The 27234-nt window shown below is 56.3% G+C and overlaps 10 protein-coding genes across 10 annotated transcripts; 5 read left to right on the top strand and 5 right to left on the bottom strand.

Moving 5' to 3' along the window:
* Window positions 1-59: 59 nt before the first annotated feature.
* Window positions 60-1514, bottom strand: BZA05DRAFT_332386 (uncharacterized protein; the record flags this gene model as incomplete). The annotated part of the gene is made up of 2 exons (XM_051480645.1): window positions 60-773; window positions 816-1514. 2 exons carry the CDS (start codon window positions 1512-1514, stop codon window positions 60-62), a joined length of 1413 nt encoding a protein of 470 aa, XP_051343021.1.
* Window positions 1515-3339: 1825 nt separating this feature from the next.
* BZA05DRAFT_331977 (histidine phosphatase superfamily) lies at window positions 3340-4751 on the top strand (the record flags this gene model as incomplete). Its single annotated transcript, XM_051480616.1, has 2 exons — window positions 3340-3442; window positions 3493-4751. 2 exons carry the CDS (start codon window positions 3340-3342, stop codon window positions 4749-4751), a joined length of 1362 nt encoding a protein of 453 aa, XP_051343020.1.
* An 86-nt stretch (window positions 4752-4837) lies between these two features.
* Window positions 4838-5971, bottom strand: BZA05DRAFT_164942 (bucentaur or craniofacial development-domain-containing protein). The gene has a single exon (XM_051479127.1). The coding sequence runs from the start codon at window positions 5871-5873 to the stop codon at window positions 4995-4997; it is 879 nt and encodes a 292-aa protein (XP_051343019.1). The 5' UTR covers window positions 5874-5971; the 3' UTR covers window positions 4838-4994.
* Window positions 5972-6050: 79 nt separating this feature from the next.
* Window positions 6051-9190, top strand: BZA05DRAFT_387094 (tRNA synthetases class I-domain-containing protein). Its single transcript, XM_051482544.1, has 3 exons — window positions 6051-6909; window positions 6964-7102; window positions 7153-9190. The coding sequence occupies exons 1-3, from the start codon at window positions 6410-6412 to the stop codon at window positions 9127-9129; spliced, it is 2616 nt and encodes an 871-aa protein (XP_051343018.1). The 5' UTR covers window positions 6051-6409; the 3' UTR covers window positions 9130-9190.
* Window positions 9191-10571: 1381 nt separating this feature from the next.
* BZA05DRAFT_164930 (uncharacterized protein) lies at window positions 10572-11815 on the bottom strand. Its single transcript, XM_051479126.1, has one exon. It carries the CDS (start codon window positions 11555-11557, stop codon window positions 10676-10678), a length of 882 nt encoding a protein of 293 aa, XP_051343017.1. The 5' UTR covers window positions 11558-11815; the 3' UTR covers window positions 10572-10675.
* Window positions 11816-13473: 1658 nt separating this feature from the next.
* Window positions 13474-15805, top strand: BZA05DRAFT_387084 (major facilitator superfamily domain-containing protein). The gene is made up of 5 exons (XM_051482543.1): window positions 13474-14167; window positions 14228-14610; window positions 14670-15298; window positions 15363-15483; window positions 15547-15805. Exons 1-5 carry the CDS (start codon window positions 13926-13928, stop codon window positions 15684-15686), a joined length of 1515 nt encoding a protein of 504 aa, XP_051343016.1. The 5' UTR covers window positions 13474-13925; the 3' UTR covers window positions 15687-15805.
* Window positions 15806-16687: 882 nt separating this feature from the next.
* On the bottom strand, window positions 16688-18052 carry BZA05DRAFT_441676 (uncharacterized protein; the record flags this gene model as incomplete). The annotated part of the gene is made up of 1 exon (XM_051486690.1): window positions 16688-18052. One exon carries the CDS (start codon window positions 18050-18052, stop codon window positions 16688-16690), a length of 1365 nt encoding a protein of 454 aa, XP_051343015.1.
* Window positions 18053-18704: 652 nt separating this feature from the next.
* BZA05DRAFT_320491 (uncharacterized protein) lies at window positions 18705-19523 on the top strand (the record flags this gene model as incomplete). Its single annotated transcript, XM_051480440.1, has 2 exons — window positions 18705-18814; window positions 18854-19523. Coding segments are annotated over 2 exons (780 nt in total), but the record flags the coding sequence as incomplete, so codon positions are not given.
* A 983-nt stretch (window positions 19524-20506) lies between these two features.
* On the bottom strand, window positions 20507-24551 carry BZA05DRAFT_348186 (P-loop containing nucleoside triphosphate hydrolase protein). The gene is made up of 3 exons (XM_051481227.1): window positions 23572-24551; window positions 20820-23500; window positions 20507-20757 (listed from the first exon to the last, which is right to left on the bottom strand). Exons 1-3 carry the CDS (start codon window positions 24229-24231, stop codon window positions 20718-20720), a joined length of 3381 nt encoding a protein of 1126 aa, XP_051343013.1. The 5' UTR covers window positions 24232-24551; the 3' UTR covers window positions 20507-20717.
* A 309-nt stretch (window positions 24552-24860) lies between these two features.
* BZA05DRAFT_164864 (Metallo-dependent phosphatase-like protein) lies at window positions 24861-26696 on the top strand. The gene is made up of 2 exons (XM_051479125.1): window positions 24861-25057; window positions 25117-26696. The coding sequence occupies exon 2, from the start codon at window positions 25192-25194 to the stop codon at window positions 26302-26304; it is 1113 nt and encodes a 370-aa protein (XP_051343012.1). The 5' UTR covers window positions 24861-25057; window positions 25117-25191; the 3' UTR covers window positions 26305-26696.
* The last annotated feature ends 538 nt before the right edge of the window (window positions 26697-27234 follow it).

Here is a 27234-nt window from a genome sequence, read left to right as displayed (position 1 = left end):
TACAAATACACATTCGTCCCATCATCATAAACCCCCAAAATCCCGAAAGCCATGAGCTATCATACATTCCTCTCCTCCCTAACCCCCACAATATCCACGACCCTCGCCAAATGATCCCTCGCAATCTCCTCTCTATCCCTCGCCTCCCTGCGCCCCGCCTCCTCTCTCAACGCCGCCATCCACCCAGTCCCTCCAATCTTCGCCACGACACTCCAAAACTCCATCTCGACTTTACTCGGCGCATCGGGGGCGTCAGGGAGTCTCGGCGGCGCCTCCCACTCCTTAACGACGTCCTCGATGATCCCCTTGGCAACGATCCTCTCACCTCTCCTCTCCAGCGCACGCAGGATGGTAACGTGACCCTTGAGCGTGATGACCATGCGGACCGGCTCCCTCTTCATAGCATCGATTGCAGCCGCCATCTTGACCGTCTCGCCGAACTGCGCGTATCCCCAGATGAGCTCCATCCAGAATATGTGGTCGCGGCGCACGCGCAGGTGCGTGATCTCGTCAGCGTAGCGGTCCGCCGCGCCGATGTCGCAGCGCTGAAACGCAGACTTGATCAGCACCGTGTAGAAGTCGGCGTTGCCAACGACGCCCTTGCGCGCCATCACGCGCCGCACCACATCCACCGCCGCGAGGTTGCCGGTGTCCAGGAGGCCGCCGACGAGCGCCGTGTATGTCGTCACGTTGGCGTCGATCCCTAGGCCCTCCATGTACCGGAACAGTTCGAGGATGTACGAGAAGCTGGGGGCGTCCGGGTTGGGGAGGGACTCGTCGTTTTGCGAGTGGTGCCAAGAGGCGGAGGCGGCGACTCGCGCGGCTTTGTACAAACCATCGAGGGCGATGGTAAAGGTGTAAACATCTGGGGATATGCCGCGGGAATGCATGGATTCGAGGAGGGGGATGACTTCGGTTGCGGCGCCGCGGCGGCGGAGCATACCTCGGAGGAGCGTATTATAAGTTATGATGTTTGCAGGGACGCCGAGGTGGTCGGCCATGGAGACGACATGGTCGATCTCGTCGAAGCGATTGAAGCTGAGGAGACCGTCCATGGCCGCGTTTATTGTTTCGATGGTGGGTTTGACGCCTGCTTCAATCATTTGCTCAAATGATTCAAGGCCGTCTTGGACCTCGTCTGCGAGCATTTGGAGGTGGATCCGCGTTGTCCAGCAGTACACGTCTGGGACGACTCCGGTGAGAACCATTCGCTTCCAGATGGCTAGGAGGGCAGTACGGTCGCGGCCGTGGCCGTATCGGAGGAGCGCGTTCCAGCTTTTGGCGGTGGGCGTGATCCCGCCCATTATCATATCTTCCCATACCCGCAGTGCCATATCTTGCGATCGCCAGAAACTTAAGAATGCGTTGATGAAGTATGCATAGATCCCCTCGTGCATTGGGGATGGCTGTAGTGCTCGAACAGAGCGGTAGAGACTCGTCAGACCGGGCAAGTCGTTGGTTTCCTTGAACCGGTCCAGAACAGGCCGTAGTCGAGCCTGATGTTCTTTGAGCATGTGTCGCAGTTTCAGTGTGATTAGAAGCTCGGAAAGTTGTTGCGCCAACCGTGGAGAAAGCCCACGGATCAACCGCAGCGCTGTTTTGACTTGCGCGCGGGTCGGCTGGTGGTAGGGCGCACTATGGGCGTCGATGGCCTCCAACACCGGCGAGGATGCCTCTAGATGGTGTAGATACAAGTACATGCAGTACAATCTCTCCCCATCAGCTCCACCGAATAACTGCTCAACGTCTGAAAGTTTAAATGCTTCCGGCTTCTTCAACGACACCTGCGACTTCACCGCCGCCTCAAACACCGGCAGTATTTCCTCTGCGGGCATCTCGGCCGCCAATTGCCGTGACAACAACACGAGGTAATGTTTCCTCACATCCATCCCCAGCGCATCCAGTTGCGAGATCAACTCCAGTGGCTTCGGCAACCCCGGCGTCCTCCCCTGATCGCCGGCAATATCATCCAGCAGCCTTAATATCAAATTCCTCAGCGGCCGGTAAACCGCCAGATTCCCCCAAGCAGCCTCGTCCCGCCGCTCCCGCGGTAATAGCCGCTGCAGCGCCGTGTAGATATCCAGCAGATCGGACGATTGCGCCGCCATCTCTATCAGCGAGAGTACCTCCGCCGGGGGTATTGCCGGTGGTGGCGGCACCCGCCGGGCAGTGGGGGGGAATGCCAGTGCAGCATTGTTGGTTGGTCTTCGAGCCCGCGGGATCGGTGTTGGTGGGGTGGAGAGTCGCCCGGGGGTGGAGAGTCGCCCGGGGGTGGAGAGTCGCCCGGGGGTGGAGAGTCGCCCGGCGGCGGAGGAGGTATAGACTGTACGGAACGACGACGGGGAAAAGGCAGGCCTACTAGAGGCGAATTGAGTGCTTGCGCCGGTGCTTCGGGGGTGTGCGATGAGGCGGCGAAGAAGCAGCTTGAGGCAATTGCGGCAGATGGACGCCGGTGGGCCCTGGAGGTGCAGGACAGTCAGCAGGTCTGGAATCGGGCGGGAAGGCTGTCAGATGGTTTGCCAACGGCGGGGGTGAGCATGGTGGTGGCAATGGCGGTGACAGGAAGGTGGTGGACAGTGGTGGTGGAAATGAATAGGGTACCTGCAGAGATATGGGTGACATGTAACGTCCTGTCGAGGAGGGTTTTGGATGGCGGGGGCTGGTGAGGCGGATGCGCTTAGGGCATGCAACATCACTAGTTCATGGCACTGAAAACCTGAGGGATATCGCAACGGGGACGGGCCGAGGGGGCGATTGGTGCTGACACGACCATGCGGCGGTGGAGAGGAAGAGTTGGGTCTGCTTGGATCCACCGATGGCAATTCACAGCCCGGTGTTTCCGGAGATGGCGGTGGAGAGATTGCATGGAGAGCTAGAGGAGTTATTGAGCCTCACAAAAAAAAAGCGGTTATCCAATAGCACGTGACTGAGGGGCAGAAACACCTCATCGGGCTTAGCTATTCAGGAAAAAGAACACCACCAAATGCGGTGTGACAAGTGGGCTGAAACGATTGACGTCCGGTGCATGGCTCATTCTAGCTTGTGATGGCCAAAACATCAACACTTTCTTTCTTCCCGCCTGGAGTCTTGATCTGGTCAGCTGAACTCCTCCCCGAACTCAGTCATCCACATCTGCCGCCCTCCACCGGCCAGTTGCAGAGCCCCTACTGCGTTGACAACGAACCCTGTAACTGATCGGCTTGGTTCGTCGGGTTGGGCGGATGTAGCCCGAGTACAGCTGAGATAGTGTACATAAGGACAGCTATCACCTCTCCGGAATCCCCATCGATCACCATCTTCAGTTCGCCTCTGTCTTCTTTTCTGCGCAATTGAATAGCCATGACAACTCTAAATCTGCCGCCCCCATACACCGCCGAGCAGCTCGCCGCCCTCTATCCCTCGAACCTTGAGCTTCACCAGGTACAAGTCATCTTCCGCCATGGTACGCCTCATCTCACCCTGCTCACAAAATTCCTAGCTAATTCTCACCAGGTGAGCGAACCCCCGTTGCGCCCCGTTTCCAGAACACTGGCCTCCAAGCATTCTGGCCATACTGTAAATCCGCATCCCTCTTCACTGCCCCAGTGCTTGGCCCAGACGGCAGATGGGACGACCTCGCGTTCCGTCGGCGTCTCGAAACCTTCGGCGGAAAAGGCGAAGCCGTACTAGCTGCTTCCACCGGCAGCGGGAAGGTTACAGACGACATCTGTCTTCTGGGGCAACTCACCGATCGCGGGCGGGAAACGACTCTCGCACTCGGCCACCGCCTGCGGCACCTCTACGTCGACCAACTGGGTTTCCTCCCCTCCACCCTCGCCCCACCAGAAGAATACTACCTGCGCTCCACATCCATCGTCCGAGCGCTTGAGTCCCTTCAGCAGGTGTTCACAGGACTATACCCAGCCAGCCACCGACCAACGGACGTTCCTCCACCCGTCATCCTCGCGCGCTCACTACAGGAGGAGAACCTCTTCCCGAACGAAGCCAACTGCCGGCGCTTCGCGATGCTCTCCCGCGCCTTCGCCGATGTCGCAGCAAAGCGCTGGAACGACTCCCCCGAGATGGCGCTGCTCAACTCGAAGCTCGGAAAGTGGATGCCTGCCGGCGGGAAAGTCGCCGTTGACGGACACCCACGTTTGTCGGGGATCATGGACACCGTTAACGCAACCCTCGCGCACGGCCCAGAGACCCGTCTGCCAGGTGAGTTCTACGACGAGGATGTACGCCGCATCATGAATGATTTCAATGTGGATGAGTGGTATCGTGGGTATGCGGAGAGTGTAGAGTTTCGACGACTGGGTGTCGGCTCGCTGCTGGGTGATATCAGGGATCGTGCCACCGCCGTGGCGAGTGGGAAGAGTCAGGTTAGGTTGGCGCTCATGGGGTGTCATGATACTACGCTTGCGGGATTGTTAGCTTCGCTGGGAGCGTTCGATCAAAAGTGGCCACCGTTTACGTCGGCGATTGCGGTGGAGACGTTCAGATTGAAGGACCATAGGCGCAGCTTTTGGGGAAGGGTTACGGGTGCTGGCGCCGATGAGGGTTGGTACGTGCGGTTGAGGTATAATGAAAAGCCTGTGGTTGTCAGTGGTTGCAAGAAGGCGGGCAAGCACCTGGAGGGGAATGAGAGTTTCTGTACGATGGAAGCGTTCAAAGAGGTGGTGGGCAAGATTGCGCCGACAGACTGGAGGGCGGAGTGTATGAACAACATGGATAAAAAGGGTCTTCCCAAAGTGGAGGAGGTGGATTAGACGAAAGGTACATATACACGGGCCGCATAAATTATTAGTTATCTCTTAGAGGGACGAGTAGAATGGTTCGGAGCTGTGAAAATCAGACAGACAATCCGAACATCAATGTAGTATCTATAGCGCGCCTCCCAGAATCACCAATCGATCAAAGCAAGTTGAAGAATCCCAAGCCAACTCCTTTTACAAGGCTCACCGCCTTCCGTCCGTTCACGGTCTAATATGTATACTCCTTCTATCGCCCAATCACTTCTTCTTCCCCTCCTTCCACTGTTTATCCCTATTGTCATCCACACGACCCAGAAACGCCTGACGATCCAGGTAACCCTTGTCGCCCTTATTCCACTTCTTAAGATCATCACCAATCCCCTCTTTATCTACGAACCCCGCCCAGTCTAGTCGGCTCTTCTCAAGTGTGTTTATCTTTGCCGGTGCCGTCGCCGCCTTGCTCTTCGATGCGGCTGCTGCATCAAACGCGCTCGCCCGTTTCTTCGGTGGTGGTCGTCTCCCCGTCGGCGGTGTAGGTGCTGGCGATGCAGATGCAGAGGACAGATGTACGCGCGCACTCTCCGAACTCAGCGGGACCATCCTCGACTCTGTTATTGTCTTGCCGGCGAACTCGTAGGTATGTTTAATCTCGACCATTTTCTCGCCAGTAGTAGACGAGACGGCTGGCGGTGACGGTTCCGACTCGGCTTGTTGTGGCGTAGGAAGTGGGGTGAGTACAGCGGGGGAGTTCATAGCGGCCCACAGGGCGTCGACATCGGTGGTCGCGGTGCCGGCTGATACGCCGCCAGTTTTGCGGCTAGGAGATTCGAGGCGGCGTTGCGCGCGTGTCTTGATTATGCTGACTTCTGCGCCTTGCTCGTCATCGTCGCTGGGGATCGAGGAAATTGAGGCCGCACGTTTTCGTTTCTTTTTAGGAACTGTGGTGGGGATGGTATTTGGTGCTGCGTCATCTTCGGAATCGGACGAGGCCGTGAAGTCGTCTTCGACGTTATTGTCGGCGGTGGTGGCTAGTGCGCTAGGATCGAAGTCGCTGTCATCGGCGGAATCGTACTCAGAGTCGAGAAGGAGATCATTGGCGACGGTAGTGGGTTTCTTTTCTTCAGGAGGGGGTGACATGACTGGGAAGTGATTTTAGCTAAGAGGGGTGGAGGGGAAATGAGAGGTAGAAGGTGAGAGGGAACGTGGATTTCACAAGAGCTTCGCTAGAGCTTGCCAGCCTTTTCTTGTAATAGGAAACTAGCACAAAAACGCACGTAACTTTTTCATTTAGCGTTGGTGTCGTTACCCGGTCGTCTCGTCTTGCAAAGAAACCCAACCATGAATTGCGAGTGACAGATAATCAGCTCAGACGGATATCCGAAGACGGCAGCGACATATGTGATGTTTGCCGCCACCCTCCGCGCTCGAACCCCAGCGGTCCTTCGTCGATATGGCCAGCTTCGATTCCAATCCACGCTTCCACGGAAGCCCCGACGAGACTTGTCCCTACCTTTCGATCCGGTTCCTACTCCCCCGGGCTCCCACCGCCGCGACCGGCCACACCAACTGACGCCACTCAGAGTGCGATAGAAAACGGCTGGTACAGCTACTGGAACAGTCGCGGTCTGTTCGAACCCCGCAAAGATGCCGATCCCACGAAACCGGCGATCCGGATGCTCCTGCCCCCGCCGAATGTTACCGGAGAGCTACACATCGGTCATGCGCTCATGCTGTCGATTGAGGACGCTCTTGCCAGGTACTACCGGATGAATGCGCACCCGGTTATCTGGGCGCCTGGGACAGATCATGCCGGTATCGCTACGCAGTCGGTGGTTGAGCGGATGCTGGCGACACAACGCGGCGAGTCGCGAAAGGAATTGGGCCGCGAGAAGTTTGTGGAGGAGGTGGAGACGTGGCGTGAGAAGTACGGAGGGCGGATATTGGAGCAGATGCGGACACTCGGAACGTCGACGACGAATTCGAGGGAATATTATACGCGTGATAAAGGATTGAGTGAGGCCGTACATGCCGCGTTTGTGCGCTTGTGGGAGCAGGGGTTGGTGTATAGAGATACGAGGATGGTCAATTGGAGTGTCAAACTTCAGACTGCAGTGAGCGATATCGAGGTTACCACCAAGGAGATTTTGGGCACGGAGCCGGTGAAAGTGGATGGGTGTGTGCACTTTTCGAGTGATATATTGTGATGGACTCTGCTGATACTTCGTAGAGCGGAGTTTGGAGTGCTCCATAAGTTTGCCTTTCCGTTTGTAGAGGGGGAGGGCGAGATTGTGGTTTCTACGACGAGACCAGAGACGATTCCTGGTGATCGAGCGGTGGCTGTTCACCCCGATGACCCACGTTATAAGGTGCCTCTTTCCCTTCTTCGTCCGCTGTTTTCGCGTGACTGACCTTACAGGATCTCCACTACAAACTCGTCCGCCATCCTCTCATCTCCGACCTCACGATCCCCATTATACCTGATGCCGACCTCGTGGATCCAGCCTTTGGCTCCGGCGCCGTCAAAATCACCCCTGCGCACGACGTCTCTGATTACGCATTCTGGAAGCGCCACTCATCCCTCTGCACATCACCTACACCCAAATCTTCTAGCTCCGAATCAGATATCAAAAAGCTACCCATCCCCCTCATCTCAGTCTTCGACTCCTCTGGCGTGATGCTGCCCGCCTGCCAAGTTCCCACCCTCATCGGCTACGACCGCTTTCACATACGCAAGCGCGTCGTCAAACTTCTCAAAGATGCCGGCGCCTACAGAGGAAAAGTACCGCATGATGTACGCCTACCGATGTGTGAGCGTTCTGGCACCATCATCGAGCCCATGCTCCAGCCGCAATGGTATCTGCGAATGAAACCTTTGGCAGAGAAGGTGAAAGAAGTGGCAGAGAGGGATGGGCTCACTTTTGTCCCTGGACAGCCTAGTCAATTGCTGTGGGACCAGTGGCTGGACGGGATCCAAGATTGGTGTTTGAGTAGACAGATCTGGTGGGGGCATCGGATTCCAGCATATATGGTCCTCGACCCTGGAGATCAGATTGTGCGGTGGATTGCGGCGGAGAGTGAAAACATCGCCCTGGGGAAACTTACTGAAGAAGAAAAGGCCGGTGGGTTCACAATAAGACAGGATGAGGATGTCCTCGACACCTGGTTCTCCTCCGGCCTTCTCCCTCTTTCCACCGCTGGTTGGCGTGGAGGTGAGGCCGATCTCCCCGGCTGGAGAGACAACTACCCTCTAACATTCATCGAGAGCGGCGGTGACATCCTGTTCTTCTGGCTTGCACGGATGGCCATGCTCTGCACGCACTTCTCCGGCCAGCTACCCTTCCCGGAGATAATCCTGCATCCCTTAGTTTGCGACTCCACCGGCCGCAAGATGTCCAAATCCGTCGGGAATGTCCTCGACCCGCTCCTGATCGTGACAGGGCGCACTCAACCCGACCTACTCACGGACCTGCACGCCACGTACGCAGGGCAGCTCTCTCTCGGCGGAACGCAAGCCGCCGACGCAACCAAAGAGCTGCGCAAAAAAGTTGTCGAAATCCGCAAGGCCTTCCCCAACGGCATCGCGCGCAGCGGCGCAGACTCCCTTCGCATAGCACTCCTCGACTACACCCGCCAGGCGCGACAAATCAACATGGAGCTGCGCCACGTTGACGTCTTCCGGAAGCTCGCAATCAAAATCGACAATGCGTTCAAGTTCTTCCACGAGTCCAGGAAGCGCGCGCCATTCGCGATCAAGGAAGCTGTCCCGATCAACGAGCTGCTGCCGCATGATCGGTACCTCCTGTATCACCTCCGCATCCTCGTTGAAACCGTCGACACCGCGATGAAGAATCGGAGACCCTTCGAGGCTACAGAAGCTATCAGGGCCTTCGTCTACGATATCTTCTGCGGCGTCTACATCGAGTTTGTCAAAACCGAGGTGGCCCAGGACGCTGACACGGCAAGGCGGGACAACGCGATGAGTATGCTCCAGGGCTCGCTCGATACTTTCCTTCGCCTCTTGCACCCGTTCATGCCCTTCCTCTCCGAAGGACTGTGGCAGGAGCTGCGGCCGGCAGAGAGGGCGGCCGTCGACGGCGTCAGCATCATGACTGCGGCTTGGCCGAGTGTACAGGAGCTTCCACTGGTTGAGAGTGAGGATGAGATGGTGTTGAGGGTGATGGGGGCAGTTGCGAAGCTGCGGTTGTTGGAGAAGGGCCAGGGACTTGTCGTAGTTAGGGCGAAGGATGGGGAAATGGAGAAGTATCTGCGGGGCGTGTGGGAGACGGTGGAGAGGATTGGTAAGTTTAGGGCGTTGGAGGGGACCGTGGTTGGGATGCGGCGGAGAGAGGGAGAGGTGGAGGTGGAGGGTACAGCGGAGGTTATTGATGTGTAGATGTGCGTATTGATATCATGTAGGAGAAGAATTGGATACGAATGAAACACGCCTTGAGGGCATAATAGCTGCTGAATCGTGGTGAGAATCATCAAGTGGCGAGTAACATCTGTATCCACTCATTACCAAACCTCGTATGTACGAAAGGAGGACTCACGCCTCGCACTCCAGGAGATACCAACCGTAGCATGTATCTAACTTAGAGTGTTATGTAACTGCTCGGGAGAGAGTGAGAGAGGTTACTGATTTATTTTGCATAGATACGGCCTGTCTACTAGCAGACTCTAGAGGGAACTAACTACGGCCCAAACTAACGAGATAAGTAGCCGTTCCTTTCCCAACCACCACGATGGCCACGGCCCCGCCGCTGTGACCACTTCCCCGGATGATGTATCTTTCCTGTGCTCACACGTGTGCTTCCTTCCGGTCGCCTCGCTTGTTAGTTACCCTCGAGCCGTCGCCCCTCTGAGGACTGCCTCGTCGGACTAGGAGGGTGACGTTGGATGGTATACTATCGAGTGACCCCGTGTGGATCCGCATGATTAGCTGCATCCGCCACTTGCCACCCGCCACCTGGTGATTCAATGCTTGCCGTCGTAACAATCTTTACCGTGGATTACTGATGCGTATCCACTTGAACACCCAGCAGAGACACATTCCTACCCGCGCCGCAAACTTGCAAACCTGCAAGCCTGCAAGTCATCTGGTTTCAGCACCACGTCCGTCAGGTCCGTCACGGCCGTGCCAGCCCGTTTGTCGAAATCCCCGCCTTATCCTCACAGCCCTCAGACTCTCAGACTCTCAGACTCTCAGACTTCCAGACTCTCAGACTTTTAGACTCTCAGACTCTCGCTGCCAGCCAGCCAGCCAGCCAGCCATTTTACCGAGTAGCATCGGCGCAGGCCCTAAACCGAACGTCCGCGCGCGTTTGATAGGTAGAGTACATAAGTCAGTATTTAATCGGCCAGTCCGTCCGGCGTCCGGCGTCCGTCCGCCAGCCAATCGGCCATGCCGAGTTGGCTTTTGTTTTTTGGGGTTGTGTTTGTGTTTATTCATCACTGCATTCGACCTTAACATGTATTGGAGTTCGGCCATATCCGTGCACTTGTTGTCGAGTTCGCACTTTGCCGACAGCTATGTAGAGTAGGTATGCATATCTATCGCGAGCGAGTGACACAACGTGATCGCACGCACCCCTCGCGCTCACCTCGACTCCGGCGTCCCCGCGACGCATGAAGAACCCCCCGGGCAGCCTCACGTTCTGCAACCCGAACAGCACGGGGCCAACATGAATCCCTCGCCTCCGGTATAACAGCCCGTTTCGTATCCAGCCAAGCATACCTACCTACACACTACATACGGACGGACGACAAAACGCCAATCGACAAACCAACAACCACCGCAACCCGCAAATCGAGGATTTTTTAACCCCTTAACACCACAGTTACAGTACAGTTACAGACACAGACACAGGTAGCCACAGCAAGTAAACATGGTACTACTCCAGCACCAGCACCAGCACCAGCACCAGCGCCTGCCCTCCCACTCACACACACACGCACACGCACACGCACACTCCCACCCGCGCCCGCGCCCAAGACCCCGCCCAGGACCCCGCAGCCTCTCGCCCGCACAAGTGATCCAGCGCGCCGCACGTATTGAGCGGCTGCGGCTGGCGCGGGTTCCCGAAGAGCCCGGTGGGGGGGATTCGGGCGGCGACCTTGGAGGCGACCTGAGAGGAGGAGGGGGGGGGAGGGGGAGGAGAGCAAGGGCAAGGGCCGAAGACGCCGGTTAGACGGAGTAGTGGTGGGGTGGCGGAGGTGGAGGGGGGGAGGGCAGACACGGGGAACAAGACCGTGGTTAGGGCTGTTATGATTGATGCTGGAGGCGGCAGGGTCGTGCTACAGGGGGAGGGGTGGAGGGTCGTTGCTGGCGCTGAGGGGACCGGGAGGGGGGATATTTTTTGATGCCATTTGGGGCGGGGACTGGCAGTGATGCAGTGGATGCAGTGCGGTGCAGTGCAGGCGGGGGATGAAAATGGAAACGGCAGCGGAGATGCGCTGGTTATGAACTCTACCAGCTGGGGGTATATGTCCGATGTGTAGGTAGGGTATGGAGCCTGACGGGCTCCGCCGGGCTCCTCCGGCTGAATGAGTTGAACGGCGTGGAATGTGATTCGCGCGGCGGTTTCGAGAACGGACGGAACACAGAGCTGTTGCCAGCTTGACGACAGGGTTTCATACGTACAACCATCGAGTTGAGGGGACCGATTGGCCCGGCCCCATCCATCCATGCTGAACCCGAGGTGGAGGAGATGGTGCAAGTTAGCCGTTAGATGGAGAGGCATGTATGTACTCCCCGCAGGCCGCAGGCCGTGTTGAGCAATTCCTCCGCCGGTACATACGATTAGTGTTGGAGGCTGGTACATACGTATAATACCTAGTGTACCAAGTGCAGTTAGGCACGCAAGTACTTGGTTATGTAACAGCAGTAGCTTTTTCCAACGTCTCTCGTCCGGGGCTAAAGAGCTCTTGAAAGCCGAAGCGCAGATCTCTCACATGTGGGCCCGGAAGCGAAATTCTGAAGCCGATCAACGCGGAACTCCGGTACTCAAGGTATCCACCAGACGTTTCCGCGGATGGTTCATGGCGATCTCCAACACGAGTGACGTTGTGTGAAGGTGATGGTTCTGTTTCGATTCCTGTCCCCCACGTTCCCTCCGAAGTCCATATATTGCGATTGACATGGCTGCCCCGCACTCGAACATGACAAACAAAGGGATCATGTCGAGTTCTTCGAGAACACGCCCCCACCACGCAGCATCGTGGCGTGACCGCCTGACAGCTCGAGATTGAGACCCGGTGAAGGTAGAGTACTCTAGGTGCTAGTAATCACCAACGATCGGCGGTATTATTGCCGGCTGTCAAACCACCATCTCCTGTACATATGTACACTTGGTATGATTCCTCCGAGCCCGAGCCGGCAGACAGCGGGCGTAGATCCCCAAAGCGGATCTCTGCAGATGTCGTTGCATGCACCGCAGACGGGGAAGTTGCAAGTTGCAAGTTGTTGGTTTGTTGATGATGCGGAGGTGGGGTTTCTACATACCTGGCCATGTCGATCCTGTGTATGGGCTAGGTAGCCCGGAATGGAGAACGAACGAACGTATACTGTCCTATCATATAGGTGCTATGAGAACGTTAACTTCATACTCCCAGGGCCAGCCGCGCGGATAAACAGTTGGGCGAGCTAAAGCGTACAAATGTCTCGGAGAGCCCGCCCCTAAGGGCGTCTGTGCTCGATCCGCTCGATTAGAACTGCTACGTAGGTAAGAGTAGTAGTTGCGGCACGTACTACTAGTAGTAGAGATTCTACGTGTTACTCTAGTGTTGTTCTGCTCGGACTCCGGCTTCTGCGACGTTGCCCTCCGGATACGGCGAATCCTCCAGGGCCGGAAGCATAGGAGCACCTTCCTACCATACCACTAGTAGCATGTATAACTAAGCAGATGAGTAAGGTATAAATCTCCCTACTCAGCCCTCCCCTTGAACGGAGGAGATGAAGATCGTGTCTCAGGCCGGAGAGCAGACGGACGATTCCTGTACGCCCGCCTCTGTGCTTCCCGATGGCCGACCACGAATCGCAGGTGATGCTAAGCGAGAAACCGGACAGAAACGTCATGTCTCTGGTTCCCCGGTTCGACGACGAACGACGGCTGTGTCTGAAGTGCTTCGGAGAGGGGTGCTTCGGAGGAGGGTGTGCTGTGTGCAGTGTGAAGTGTGAAGTGTGCAGCGGCCCGTGTGGAGTGGGTTTGACGGCAGCGAATGCCGCTGCGCATGTGCAGATTACGTGGATTTCTGTGATGCAGCTGAGATTTTCCGAAACACGCCAGAACGCTTGTTTTTCTGTCGTTCGAATCGGCATGCGAGGGATCGCAGGAATGAGGGGGGGCGCGAGTGAGCAGGAAAGTTGCGGTGGCAGGAGGGTCGCGGTGTTGTCGGTCGGTATGTGAGTATACTTGATTATAGTAACATACCTGGCTGTTGATCCGCAGATAGATACTTACTTTGGTATGTACCATACTTCGCAACGGAGTGCAGGTAGGCATAGTACCTGCTATGTAGGCGTCCGCCCTTTTTGCACATCACGACAATCATGCCACTGCTGCCAGAACCTCCATGTGTAGAGTGCCTAGTAGTTGTACCCCAGCGTAATGCATATGTCCCGCGGCCTCAGTGTCCATCGCTTTCGTCCCGCCGAAGATACAGCACTTGTATGTATGCTGTACACATCTACATGCTACCGAGTCCCTTCTCCGTAACGAAAGAAAGAAAGCACCGGCTTCTCGAATTCCACCCACCCACGTCCACAACTAGCCCATAGTTAGGCACGGCTGGAAGGGAGATGAACGATTACCGGCCGTGAACCGTCTTTCCCATTGGGGCGTAGCTGCACCGCGCCCTCGAGCCAACCGGCGCAAAGTCCCGCTTTCGGAACACTACGCGAACCCAGCTCTCGGGATCTTCCCCAGATCCAGAACACATCCGAACGCCACCCACCTTGACCACCTCCACGACCACCACCTCCCTCCCTAAAAGCAAAATGGCATGCAAATCAAAAAACGGGAACCACACACCCCCTTCTGCGAGGGCCAGAGTTCAATACATAGCGGCCCTTGGCCCCCCCACCCCCCGGCTGAAATTATTGAGACTGCGACGGCAACAAAGGGTCACATCTTGAGTTCGAAGTCCGGCCGTAACGACCACGACCACAGCAAAAGACGATAAACAGCAATCATGAGCTCAAAGGCTACCACCATCGTAGACGCGGACGACGGTGCGCTCTCGGTCTCCCCCTCGGCCATCGATCTCGAGGCAACTACTGTCCGGGGCTCGAACGATGATAGCTCGACATCCCATGCGAAGGTCGCCGTCGGCCTCGACTGGGACTGTCCTGAGGATCCCGATAATCCGTGGAACTGGCCAATGCGAAAGCGATGGTTCGGGACCATCGTTCCTGGTGCTCTGTGTTTGCTCGTGTTAGTTTTTATCCCCTGCGCCGTCCCTGAATCGGGAGCCCGTTCTGACGCTGGTTGCAGTACATTTACATCCTCCGTCTACGCAGCAGGCGTCTATGAAGTCTCCGAAGAATTTAACGTGTCCATCACCACCGCGCTGCTGGGTGTGTCGATGTACGTGGTCGGTCTCGGGCTCGGGCCCATGTTCTCGGCGCCGTTGTCCGAAGTCTTCGGGCGGAAGATGGTATACTTTGTCAACCTGCCCATATTCATGCTCTTCTCGATGGGCGCCGGCTTTGCCAGGAACATGGAGACGCTTGCCGTGTGCCGAACCTTCGCGGGCATTTTCGGTGGTCCTGCCCTCGCGGTCTCGGCAGGCTCGTTTGTCGATATTTGGGATCTCAAGACCTCGGGCTCGGCGGTGACGGTGCAGGCTTTCGCAACGTTCATGGGACCAGCACTCGGTATGCTCCTCCCGCTTGCCCAACACATCCGAGTGATATGGTTACTGATGCACCCCTAGGCCCCGTCGTGGGAGGCTACCTCGTCGACGGCATGGGCTGGCGCTGGACCATGTGGATCGTCACCATTGGCGGCGCTGCGCTCCTCCTCCCCCTGGCTCTACTCGAGGAATCATACAAGCCGGTAATCCTCAAACGTCGAGCACTCGCGCGGGGGCAAACCCTGCCGCCCAAACTGGACCCCAAGACGGCATTGAAAATGATCTTCACCATCACCCTTGCGCGGCCCACCCTGATGCTATTCAAAGAGCCGATCGTGCAAGCCGTAGCGCTATACTCCTCCTTCGCGTTCGCAGTGCTCTTCGGCTTCTTCGAGGCGTACCCCTTCGTGTTCCAGCGCGAGTACGGGATGAACCTTGGCGAGACCGGCCTGTGCTTCTTGGGCATTGCGGTAGGTTTGTGTCTGGGCTGTATCATATACCTTATCCAAGACAGGATCTTCTACGTCCCCGCACATCGCGCACACCATGGCTCCCCGCCCCCGGAGATTCGATTGATCCCCGCCATGATCGGATCTGGGCTCATGCCCGTCGGCCTGTTCTGGTTCGCCTGGACCGCCAGATCGGATATTCACTGGATTGTCCCGTGCATCGCCGGTGTGCCGTTTGGCGCCGGATTGGTCCTTGTCTTCGTATGCCCCCCCCGCCCCCGCCCCCTAACTCTACATGACGGAATGAATGCTAATGACCACCCAGCTCTCGGCCGTGATGTACATCCTAGAAGTGTACACGCCGCTCGTCGCCGCGTCGGCCATCGCCGCGCTCGGGCTGCTGCGCTACGTACTGGCCATGGCATTCCCGCTGTTCACAGTCGACAGTACGTCCCCTTCCACTTTTCCACCCTCATTCTCGTTCACATCAACTAACCCTCTCGTCGCAGTGTTCGAAAACCTCGGCATCGCCTGGGCAACCAGCCTGTTCGGCTTCATCGCGCTGACGATGATGCCGATTCCGTGGGTGTTTAAGCGCTGGGGGCCGGAGATTAGGAGGATGTCCAAGTTTGATGCGTTGACGGATTGAGCTGTGTTTGTACGAGGCGGTGATAATGGAGGCGGGTGTTTGGTACGTGTACATAATTATGGGTTTTCTTTTTTCGGATTTGGTAAGGGTTTTATGTTGTGCTGTTATGTTTGGTATGTTTTTTCTTTGCTTTCTTGGGGTTTACGGAGGGTTGGGATACAGTATGTAGGCGAAGGATGAAAGTCCTTGAGATGAACGCCCTCATAGCTTGTATGTGGGCGTGGGAATATATTACCCATTGAACAAGTACTCTATATGTTGCCTGACTCTATTATCATGTGGTGTATAGTAGGTGGATACTCTATCTGAACCTCATCATATCACCTACGTACCAGGCCAAACATTTTTCTTCAGTCATTCCAAACGGCACTTTCGATTATCCACTCCTACTCTACATATGATACGATATACTATACTGGCAAAAACTAGAAAGCCGTCGCCACGCCCACTGACACACAATCAGCAACAATATCTTTGTTCGTCCCCATGTGAAATGTCCACCGCCGCCAGAGCTTCCTTCGAGTGAAGCCACAGCCTACTATACACACTCGGGGAGGTGGCGGTGAAGTGCTGATAGAGGAATTGCACCGCAAGTACCTAGGTAGGTACTTACCTATCCATCTAGACGCCAGTCCTCCAATCACTGTCTCTATGTACTACCCAGGTAGGTACCTAGGTAGACATACGATTTGTGATACCCGGCAATGGTAAATTGTATCCTGATTCCTGAATGGATGCTGGCAGTAAGATACGGAAAAGCCGTGATTTAACCGCCGGTTTCGATTTCAAACCACAAAAATGATCATGGACCTTCATCTTCATGAACTGTCACTCACCAAAGAGTGATGAGCCATGCTTTTACATAGGTAGGTAAGCCGTCGCCAAAACTCCAGAACTAACTACACGCCAAACTCCACAGCAAAGAACTGCAGCTGCAGGCCATCCCACCTCTTCGCTGCAGTCTCCAGTCTCAAGTTGTAGGTATGAGGTATGTATGTATATTACACACCCGCCTTAACAAACAACGCGACCCTCCTCCTAACCTCCTCATCCCTCAATCCCTTAGCAACACTCCACCTGGCCCCCTCCCGGCTGATCCACAACACCTCGCCCCCGCGAATCTCGACCCTAACGCCATCAAGGAACTTCAAGCTCCACCGTCCCTCGCCCAGCTCCCGGCACCACCCAACGGCCTTGACAAACCTCGTCTCGGGCGTCAACTCCCACTCATCACCATCCACCATCGGCGCCGGGGCCGGCGCCGGCGCCGGGGGCAGCGCGGCAGGGTGCTTCTTTAGCCAGACGTACAGCCTCTGCGCGTGCTTGAGCTCCTCAGTTGTGACCCCCTCGGCGCCCGCCGTCTCGCCGGTGGCGGCGAAGTGCACCTCGACCTCTGTCTCCCCCCCCTCCCCCTTCCCCTCCCCCGCGCCCGTCCGCTGTAGGGTAACAACCCCTCTCCCATCCGCCCAGACGCGTCCATGCAGCCCGCCAACGCCTCCGAAGGCAACAACCGTGCGCTTCCTTACGGCGGCGACGAAGCGGCGCACGTACCGGAATGCGGGTAGGTGCTTGTACGGTATGTCCTCTATGCAGTAGGTTGACGTGCCGATTGTCAAAGTGTTGCGCGTGATCGTGTAGATGTTGCCTGTCGAGCGCAGCAGGAGGGTGATGTGTGAGGGCGAGTGCAGAGAGGTGATCGCGTGCTCGCTGTGGTGTGTAAAGCTCGGGAGGGAGTCGAGGGTTATTGTTGGGATTGGGGGGGTGGTGGGGTGCGGTGCGGGTGGTTGCGATCGCCGCTGCGGGGGAGAAGGGTGGGCTGGTGGTGGGGGTGGGGGTGGCTGTAATCGCCGCCGCGGAGGAGAGGTTTCGAGGGTTTTGCGTAATTGGCGGAGGAGGTGGTTTGAAGGGGAGGGGGTGGGGGCTGTGGGCGGCGGGACGGATTGCGCGGCGGAGAGGGCGGTGCTGTGGACTGGCTGGCGAGACCGCGGCGGGGCGGGGAGCGGCGGGAGGGTTGGCGTTGTGCACGAGTGCGAGAGGAGGAGTGCTGTGAGAGCTGATGGCGGATGCTGCTGCGGCGGCGGCGGTAGGCCTTTCGCCCTAGGTTCACGCTCGAGGCTGGGTTTCTCCTGTCTCTTTTCCTTCTGCTGCGACGGCTCCGGCGCAGTCTCCTTCTCCTTCTCTCTCCGCTTCCTCGGCGAGGCAGCCGACGCGCTGTTCTTGACTTCTGCCAAAGGAGGCCGACGCGACAGCGGAATCGGGCCCGGCCGCGGCTTGTCGAGGATGCTGTTGTCGGCGAGGATCTGGCCGATCATGAGGTTTGGACGCTTCGAGGGCAAGTTGGTGGTAGTGGTTGTAGTAGTAGTCATTCTGAATGGCTGCCGTGGACGGGAGGAATTCATTTCTGCTTCTGCTTCTGCTTCACATCGCATTGTCGAGGCCGAGGGTGGGGGGGACGTGTGAGTCGCGTGTTGTTGTTATTGATGATGTTGTTTCTTTGTGGCACGGACTGAAGGGCAAAACAAACAAAGCGCCACGGCACGGCACGCGCAGCGGTGCATTTCAGAGCTCGACTGGACGTGCCGATTCAGTCTGGAGAGCTCGTCTCGTGAAATCCCGATTCCACGCTGTCGACCAGAAATAGCATCTCACTAACAAAACAAACAAACCTCCTCAGCCCTAAGCCCTGCCTGACGATTTTCAGTCGGGTAACCTCATCACCTTCCAGCTCTGGCTAATCACTCTCGCCAACGCCCGCGCAGCCGCCTCTTCGCCTTGGAGTTCTTTCGCCCCTTTCGATCCGAACACGTAAGAGCGCGTCCCGTCCTCGTTCCCAGCCACAATTAACCCCGACCATTTTTTCTCACCTCTATCCATCCATCTCCACCTCCACCCCACTGACCACAACTACAACTACAACCACATCTACAACCACAGCTACATCCACATCTACCACAACACCACAACACCACTAATCCCCCTTCCCATAATCATCACCACTAAACGACAACAATGCCCGCCGACTACAGCAAAATGAAGGTCCCCGAGCTGCGCGACGCCCTCACGGCGCGTGGTCTCCCCACAAACGGCCTAAAAGGCGACCTAATTTCGCGTCTTACCGCGAGTGACGAGTCCTCGCCATCGACCGCCACGTCGACCGACAAACCCAGCACTGCCGCTCCCACTGCCACCAGCACCACCACCGCGCCCGCCGCACACCTCCCCAGCGCCGACGAGGAATACGAAGTTGACTGGGAGCACGACGACAAGCCTGCGGCAGCCGCACCAGCCACCGCTACCTCCGCCCCAGCCGTCGCGCCCACTACTCCCTCCGCCACCGCACCAGCCGAGCCCACCACCACCACCACCACCGCCAGCGCCGCCGCCTCCCCCTCCACCGACACAAAACCCAAGCGCAAGACGATCGCGTCACTCTTCGAGAGCACCACGCCCGCCACCAAGTCCGGCAACGAGCCCAGCTCGCCCTCGACGGTAACAGACGAGACGTCGTCAGCCGCAGCACCCGCACCCACCCCCGCCGCCGCCGCCGCTGCTCCCACTGCCACCACCACCCCCACCCCAGCGTTCAGCGCGAACCTCCCCACGACCTCGCTGGACGAAGAAATCGCGCGCCGCAAGAAGCGCGCAGAGCGCTTCGGCCTGTCCGCCGAGGAGAGCGAAACCCTCAAGTCCCTGGAACGCCAGAAGCGCTTCGGCATCGAGGAGGTGAAGACCGAGGTCAAGGGGCTCAACGAGGCGTTGCCTGTCGAGCGCGAGAAGAAGCGGCGCGGAGACGCGCAGCCGGCGCAGCAGCAGGGGCGTGGTGGGAAGCGCGGAAGGTTTGAGACCGCGGGTCAGCAGCAGCAAAACCAGCAGCAGCAAAACCAGCAGCAGCAGGGCGGTAGGAGGAGGGGCAATAGGGGAGTTGGAGCTGGCGCCGGCGTCGTCGAGAGTGGCCGTGTAAAGAAGCCGGTTCAGCCCTCTGGCGGTATGAGTGCTGAGGACAGGAAGAGGGCCGACGAGCGGAGGAAAAGGTTTGCTGCTTAGTAGGCGGTGGACTAGAACTCCGTAGGACACCACTAGGTCTGGATTTTGTATTTTTAGATTGCCGGGTTCGTGAAGGGAGAAGGCCGGAGTGTGCACTGTGATCTCTCTCTCTTGATCTTGAATTTGTTGCTGAGCTTGCTGGGCTTTTTTCGTCTTATCTTTTGTGTGTGCATAATGAGTTGATCGGCTTGTGGAATTGGGTTATTGTCATGTGGTATTCCTGTCATACTACTAGTATCGTGTCGTCTCCACCTATGTACCTATGTAACCATGGCAAGGGATTGTCCTGGCCGTATCGATCATTAAAGGTACCTTCCATTGGTATCCAGTTTCGGGAGACCCAGTCCATGCGAAGCCAAGTATCGCCGCACGGGGCAACCATCTACTACCTAGATATATGATAGACTTCCATAGCAGCCAGGCCAGGTTATTCAAGATTTGCAAAGCAAGAGAGAGAGACCATTACATTAACGACAGTATGTACCTAGATAGTAATGCCCACGGGCCACAGGTCAAAATTCATGCTCAGGTCCTAGGTAGACGAGTGATTATCCATGACAGATACCGACCCATCCAATCCAGTCCTGGACGACTCGCGAAGATACGTGAAGACGCGGAGATATCTGCTCGGAGTTCTGTACTAGGTAGCACAGAGACGATGAACTGGGGGACTGGGCTAGAACATCTTCATAGTAAACGACGTAGGTAGGTAAACAACCGTATCTGATCATTCAAATCCGCCACAAGCACGCGTCGTAAGAAATCTATTACACACACACACAACACACACAACACACACAACACGCAGCAAATGCCACCCCATAGGTACTACCGCACTGAGAAAAAAAATCTAAAGACCCGACCCAAGGAAAACGAAACACCAAAGTGACCAAGCAAAAGGGAAAACGAAAAAAAAACTTTTCTCTATCCAATCCTATCCCCCATTATTCTGATTGATAAACCCCCCCGCACTACTTCCTACTTCGCCTACTCCGCCTCGTCATCTGAGTCTACCGGCTTGGGGGTCCTACATGATAATGTTAGTATAGCTGTACGTGAATAATGGAGGGGAAAAAAAGGAAAACGTACCCCTTGGGACTGTTCAGCCATTCAATGTGTCTCAGCCTTCTGCGAACCTCGCGGTCCTTCTGCTGAGCCCTGGTCATCTTCTTCTTCTTGGGGAACTTGCGTCCCTTGAACTTCATGCTCTCGTCTTCCGCGTCCGAGTTGACGGCACTGCTGGCAGCACTCGCCGCAGCACTGGTGACGGCGCTGGGAACAGCGCTGCTGAGCGGCGTGTTGGCGCCGCTGACCGAGAGCCCGCCTTCGAACTTGGAGTTATCGGCCGCATTGCGCGTGGCAGCCGTGACACGACCAGCCTCGACCCACCACTGCTCGTTGCAAAGCGCAGAGACGAACTCATTGTTGTGGGAGATGACGATGACACCTCCCTTGAACTCACGGATGGCGTGGGAGAGACCACCGAGGGATTCGCGGTCAAGGTAATTGGTGGGCTCGTCGAGGACGAGGAGATGGGGGTTGTTCCACATAGCTCCGGCGATGACGATCTTGACCTTCTGACCACCGGACATACCACCGATTTCGTTGTGCTCGGCGAGATCTGCGTCGAGTCCGACGTCCTCGAAGTGTTGGCGGATGTCGGCAGCTTCGAGCTTGCGGAAACCGAGACCCTCGCGAGACGCCTCGTGATCGTCGAACTCCTGTACCAGCTTGAAGAAGCCGAGCTTCATCAAGGTCTCGCGCGAGATCATGGTGTTGCTCTTGGGGCCGAGACCAACCCAGTTGACCTCGTACTGGAAGGACTTCTTCCACTTTTGGCGACCGACAATATTGTTGATCCTGCGAGCACCAGAACCCTCGCCCAAGTTGATGGGGGTGTTCATCTGAGCTTCGTCCTCGGGGCTGAGTTTACGAGTAGCCTTCATCAACACCTCTCTGTCGTCACCGTTGGCGTAACGCCACTGCAGGTACTGACTAGGAGTCTTATCCAAATGGAACTGGAGAGGCTCGAGAGAGTGCTGCGAGAGATATCCAACACGCAAGTTGGGATGCTTCTCGACCTTACCCTCCTGGGGAATGACTTCTCCGGTCAGAACCTTGATGAGAGTGGACTTTCCGGCACCGTTACCACCAAGGAGAGCAACACGCGAGGACAGCGAGAGCGAGCAGGTGACGTTGCTGAGCGAAGGCTTGGAGGTACCGGGATACGTGTACGTCGCGTTGGTCATCTTCAAGATGGAACGAGTGCGGGACGAGACACCAGTCAAGAGGCCAGGAGGAGGGAACTTGAACTGCACGCTGGAGGAGGAGAGCGTGTAGTAGGCCTTTCCTTCGGGACGGACCTCAACGAAGGCAGCGAGATTGCCCTTGTAGTAAGCGAGCTTCTTATTCTCATAGTGAATAATATCCGTGCACACTTCGTCCAAAAATCCGGAGTCGTGGGACACGATCAAACTGGTGATGTTGGTGTGCTCCTTGAGGTAGTCCTGCAGCCACTTGACATTTCCAACGTCCAAGTGATTGGTAGGCTCGTCCAACAGCAGGACCTCGGCCTTCTTCAACATGGCCTCGGCGAGAGCCAGCTTCATCTTCCAACCTCCAGAGAGCTCGCCGACCCTAAAGTCAACACGCTCACCCTCGAAGCCGACACTGCGCAGAGTCTCCTTGATCTTCTCGGTTCCATCGTCGCCCATGAAACCCTCCTGAAGGTTGTCGGTGATGAGGGACTGTCTGATGTACTCGACGATCGGCAGCTCGTTCTCATCGCCTTGACTGCGGTGCTCCACGAAACAGGTGCGAAGCTCGTCCTTGGAAGGGAAACCTTCCAGCTTGCCCTCAGCGATCGAGCGCATGAGCGTGGACTTTCCAGCTCCGTTACGACCGCAAAGACCGTATCTGTGACCACGGTGCAGACGCAGGGTTGTGTGGTTGAGCAACATCATACCTCCGTAGGCCAGCGAGAAGTTGGCATTGACAACCTCAACCTCGTTCGCGTATTCGTCGTCCACCATGCCGATGTTTCCGAACCTGGTGTGATCCGTCTCGCGGGCCCACTTCTCGACATCTGCAGCAATGCTCTTGGCATTCTCCTCTCCTCCGTGCACGAGATCTTTGAGGTAAGGAGCGACGCAGTCCTCGAGACGCGACCATTCCCGGATGACAATGACCTCCCTGGCCATGGCAGAGATATAGAGTTTGACCTGGTTCTCAAAGAAGGACAATTCCTCCTTGCGCAGCAGGGGCGCAACACGGACCGAGAGTTCTCCAATGACCTCTTCAACCGAGATACGCTCGCCAATGGTGTTCTCCTCGTCGCCACTGGTGACACGCATAGCTTTGAGCATGACATCGTTGGCACTCTTGGCCAGCTCACGAACAGCGGGGATGGAGGCGGACTCGAGAACACGCTTGACACCGGGTAGCAGGCGAGGCAAGAACTCACGAGCCTCAACGGGGTCGTGGACAAGCTTAGTCAAGTTCTCAGTGACGACAACCGCTTGGCGGAGGACTTCCTGAGAAGTTTGCGGGGAAGTAAGAGCACGCTCGAGGAGAGGCGTGAGGAGAGAAAGGACGGGGGAGGTAACGGTCTGAACGAAGGTGGTCATGCTGAGAGCGTGGATCGCCTTCGCCAGAGTCTCCTTGCTGGGCATGTTCATGGTCTTGATCAAAGTGGGAATGTGCTTTGAGACATCCTCATTGCTGAGCAGCTTCGTCAAGCTTGTTGTTGTCTTGATCGCAGCCTTCGAAACCTACAGTGATTCACGTATCAGCACTCGAACGAGCATCGGAGGGGAATAAGCAAGGAAGAATTTGTACGAACCTCAGTCTTAAGATCGTGCATGCCGCTCTCGACAACAGGAATCAACGCCTCCAGCTCCCTGCCCATAACATCCTTAAGGAAAACTTCGCCCTGGTTCTGCTCGATCTTAACCGCCTTCTCGGCCAACTTTCCGATCAGCGTCAAGGCGCCGACCTTTCCTTGCCACTTGGATCCTGACGACTTGAGGTATTCCATCAAGGCGACCAGCAGCCCGGACACCAGGACAGGTTGTTTCAATCCTGCGAACAGAGCATCGATAGCATACTGCGCGCTCTCGCGCACAACAGAGCCCTTATCGGCGAGACCATCGAAAACATTCCCGATGGTAGCGACCAGCTGGACTTCGGTGACAGGAGCCTTGTGCGGAAGCGTCTCGAACAGAGCGCCGTAGACAATCATAGCGCTCTCCCGGTTCGTTCCGGACTTCTTATCTGCGGCGGCCTTTGCCACCTGGGGGAGCAGGATGGCCAGCGCATGGTGGGCGGTCGAAGGATCAGCGGCGATTCCGTTGCAGAGTGATGTAGCGGCATCGAGGGACTCCTGCGAGGTCTTTGCGTCGAATATTGTGGTGTATACAGCCTCGAAGTCGAAAGCGGGGGCGCCGTTTGCGAGTGTGAGGGTAACCTGCGGAGGAGCGTTTTCTACTACGCCTGGTGACATTAATGCGGTCTGAGGGGGTTTGGTGATATCGAGTATGGTCGTGAGCGAAATGAGGAGCTGAGCTGAAACGGCTGACTGGTCTGAACGAGGAGTAACTTGAAGTAAAAGGAGCTGAAAATTCTAAGGAGCAAAGCAACGGAAAAGTTGTCAAAAAGAGAGAAACCGGGAAAGTCGTAGTCGTAAAAAAAAAAAAAGAGACAGATAGTAGCACTGAGTGGAGATGTGTCTTTGAAAAAGACTTGAGCGACGAACGACTTGTTTCGTTCGGGGGAAGGGAAGAAGGACCCTGTGTTGAGGTGAGAGGCGGTATGAGGAGGAGGAGGGAAGAGAGTTCGGGGTTCGAAGGTTATCTTGCTGAGGGAGGGGCACCAGGATCTAGGAATTATTTTTTGTTCTTTACTAAGCCCATGTGCTACCAAGCATATTCTACCACTGGTCCATGCAGATATGCCTTGCGGCCACCGGGCAGCGGCTCTGCGGCTACTTCCGAGGCAGCAAATAAGAGGGCCAGAATTGAAGGAGTGAGTGATTTGCAATGAGCGGCTCCTAATGTGAGCGCCCCAGCCGAGTTGTAACAAGTCCAACCGTTCCGCTGCAGGTGAAGCTGAGTGGTGACTGCAGTCCAACCACAACCACACATGTACAGATTGCCCAGGTAACGCATGTCAGAGGAGTACATGTAATTTTGCTTCCGCGAAACCCTGCGAATAAAATAGAGATCCTGTACCTACGCTTTACGCTTATAATAGAGATAGATACGAAAACGAAGAATCGCCGAGGACAGATATACTCGAGTTAAAAGTTTAAATCATTTGTCGGGAATATGGTGTGACTGCAGAATTTCCTTACACGGCACTCTTTCGTACTGATTCGCGGTTTCTCCAGTTGCCGATAGGTACTTGCAGTGATCCGAAAGGCTGCAGTTCAAGTTCCGAGTTCCAAGCTTAGGCTCTTCGCTTGATGAAATGGCATTCCAAAGGACCGACCACGAGCCGAAATTATGTGCAACGAGTGAGAGAAGAAGTAACAGCCATGCGCATCCGCACAAAGTCTTTTACCGCCCCTCCCCCTTGGATGAGATCACTGAATCTCACTCGTTACAGGCAGCATCCGGCACCTAGACGCCGGTCTCGGCAACTACCGAGCGCCAACATCAGCTCCCCACCTCACTCGCTTGCCACCCCAGTGCCCCGCCCCTCAGCGGGGTATAAGCCCGTCACAGTCCGCCTACTATCCCCCGTACCTCTCTCGATGACTTCGCAACCCCCATTCCGCCTCCAAATCCTGTCGGACCTACACCTCGAGTTCGGGTTGCCACCAAACAGCCACCAGTACGAGAGCTACCAGATTCCCGCGCACGCGCCGTACCTCCTCCTCGCCGGCGACATCGGCCTGCTCATCCAAGCGTCGCTCTTCATCCCGTTCCTTAAGCGCGTCGCACGGGACTTCGAGCATGTCTTCCTCGTACTCGGGAACCACGAGTTCTACCGCTTCTCCCGCTCGGAGGGGCTGGTCGCCGCCGTGGAGCTGGAAAAGGCGCTTGACGGGAAGGTGACGGTGCTGCACCGCCGCCGTGTCGACATCGGCGACGTAACGATCCTCGGGTGCACACTGCACTCATCTCTAGACCCCGCGGCAACCGCGCGCATCGCCATGGGCCTGAACGATTTCCATCTTGTGAAGGAGTGGGGGCCCAAGGAGTACATGCAGGAGCACGCGGCGGATCTGGGGTGGCTGCGGGAGGAGCTGGCGAAGGTCGAAGAAGGACGGAGGGTAGTCATTGCAACGCACCATGCGCCACTAATTTTGGGCACAAGTAATCCGATGTTTGATGCGAGTCTCTTCCGGAGTGCGTTTTCGACAAATATTCTCGGTTCCGGATGGCACGAGTGGAAGGGCGGGGAGAAGGTCAAGGTGTGGGCGTTTGGCCATACACATTGGTCGTGTGATTTTGTGGAGGAGACAAGTGGGGTTAGGATTGTGGCGAATCAGGGGGGGTATTCGAGGAATGGACGAGAGGCGACCGGGGAGGGCGGCACGGGGTTCAGGAAGGATTTTGTGGTCGAGGTGTAGAATCAGGGTGAATGATGATAGAAGCCTCCACGACAACGAAGACGACTACTTGCGGCGATTTCTTCTGTTCAGTTCACTCATTCAATGGGCCATACATAGAGACAGAAAGGCGGTGAAGGAACCTATCCCGAGCTCTGAGGGTCCGGTTCGGAACCGGTTGGAGCACGGATGGTCAGGAGATGACATTGGGTGGCAGCCGCACACAGCAAGAAAAGACAAGTGTAGGTGTTGGGGCCACGGCGGATGCGGTTACCGGACACATGGCTTTGTTGCTCTGATTCTAAAGTACTATGACGAAATGGAATAGCTACGACTAGAAGCTCAACCTTTAGGAGGGTTACAAAGATTCTGCTACCGCCACCGAGGTACCAAGAGTGATATACTGTGGAGCCAGCCGATAAATTGCGTGCTTTCCCCTCATTTCAGAGGCTTCGGGGCCAAGCCTAGAAGAGGAAAAATAGATTCAGTGTACCTTGGAGTATAAGACTCCATTTGTGTACTTGAAATGCTTATTCGACTTATGCTTCCCACTTCAGGCCCAACAATTTGCCGGGCCAAAGTCTCATAACTAGTGCACAACAACCTCCTCGATGAATTGACCTGCCAACTTCTCCGTCAAGCCTCTTCTAGCTTACTATTAGAAGATGTCGACCAGACAAAGCCTTGGAACGGGATGGCCAGCGATAGCCCATAAAATTCCAGAACATGACAAGCTATGGTCTAGGTACACCCCTCCGCCATATTAGTCAACCCGAATAGGTGTCAGTCAGTCAACGATACCGGTATGTACCATACTCACCCAACCGGCACCAGCAACGTAGCAACTAAAGCGCCATCTCATGTATGCGATGCACTTGATTTCTCTGATCCCGTGATTCTTTCTCTTCCTGCTGCTACCGTAGCTTACCCACCACCAAGCCCACTCAATGC

Source organism: Tricharina praecox (genome assembly GCF_024521635.1).
Source record: "Tricharina praecox strain CBS 144465 chromosome Unknown BZA05scaffold_3, whole genome shotgun sequence".
Taxonomy (NCBI): domain Eukaryota; kingdom Fungi; phylum Ascomycota; class Pezizomycetes; order Pezizales; family Pyronemataceae; genus Tricharina; species Tricharina praecox.
The sequence above is the reverse complement of the archived record's forward strand: the minus strand, read 5'-3'. Positions and strand labels throughout refer to the sequence as shown.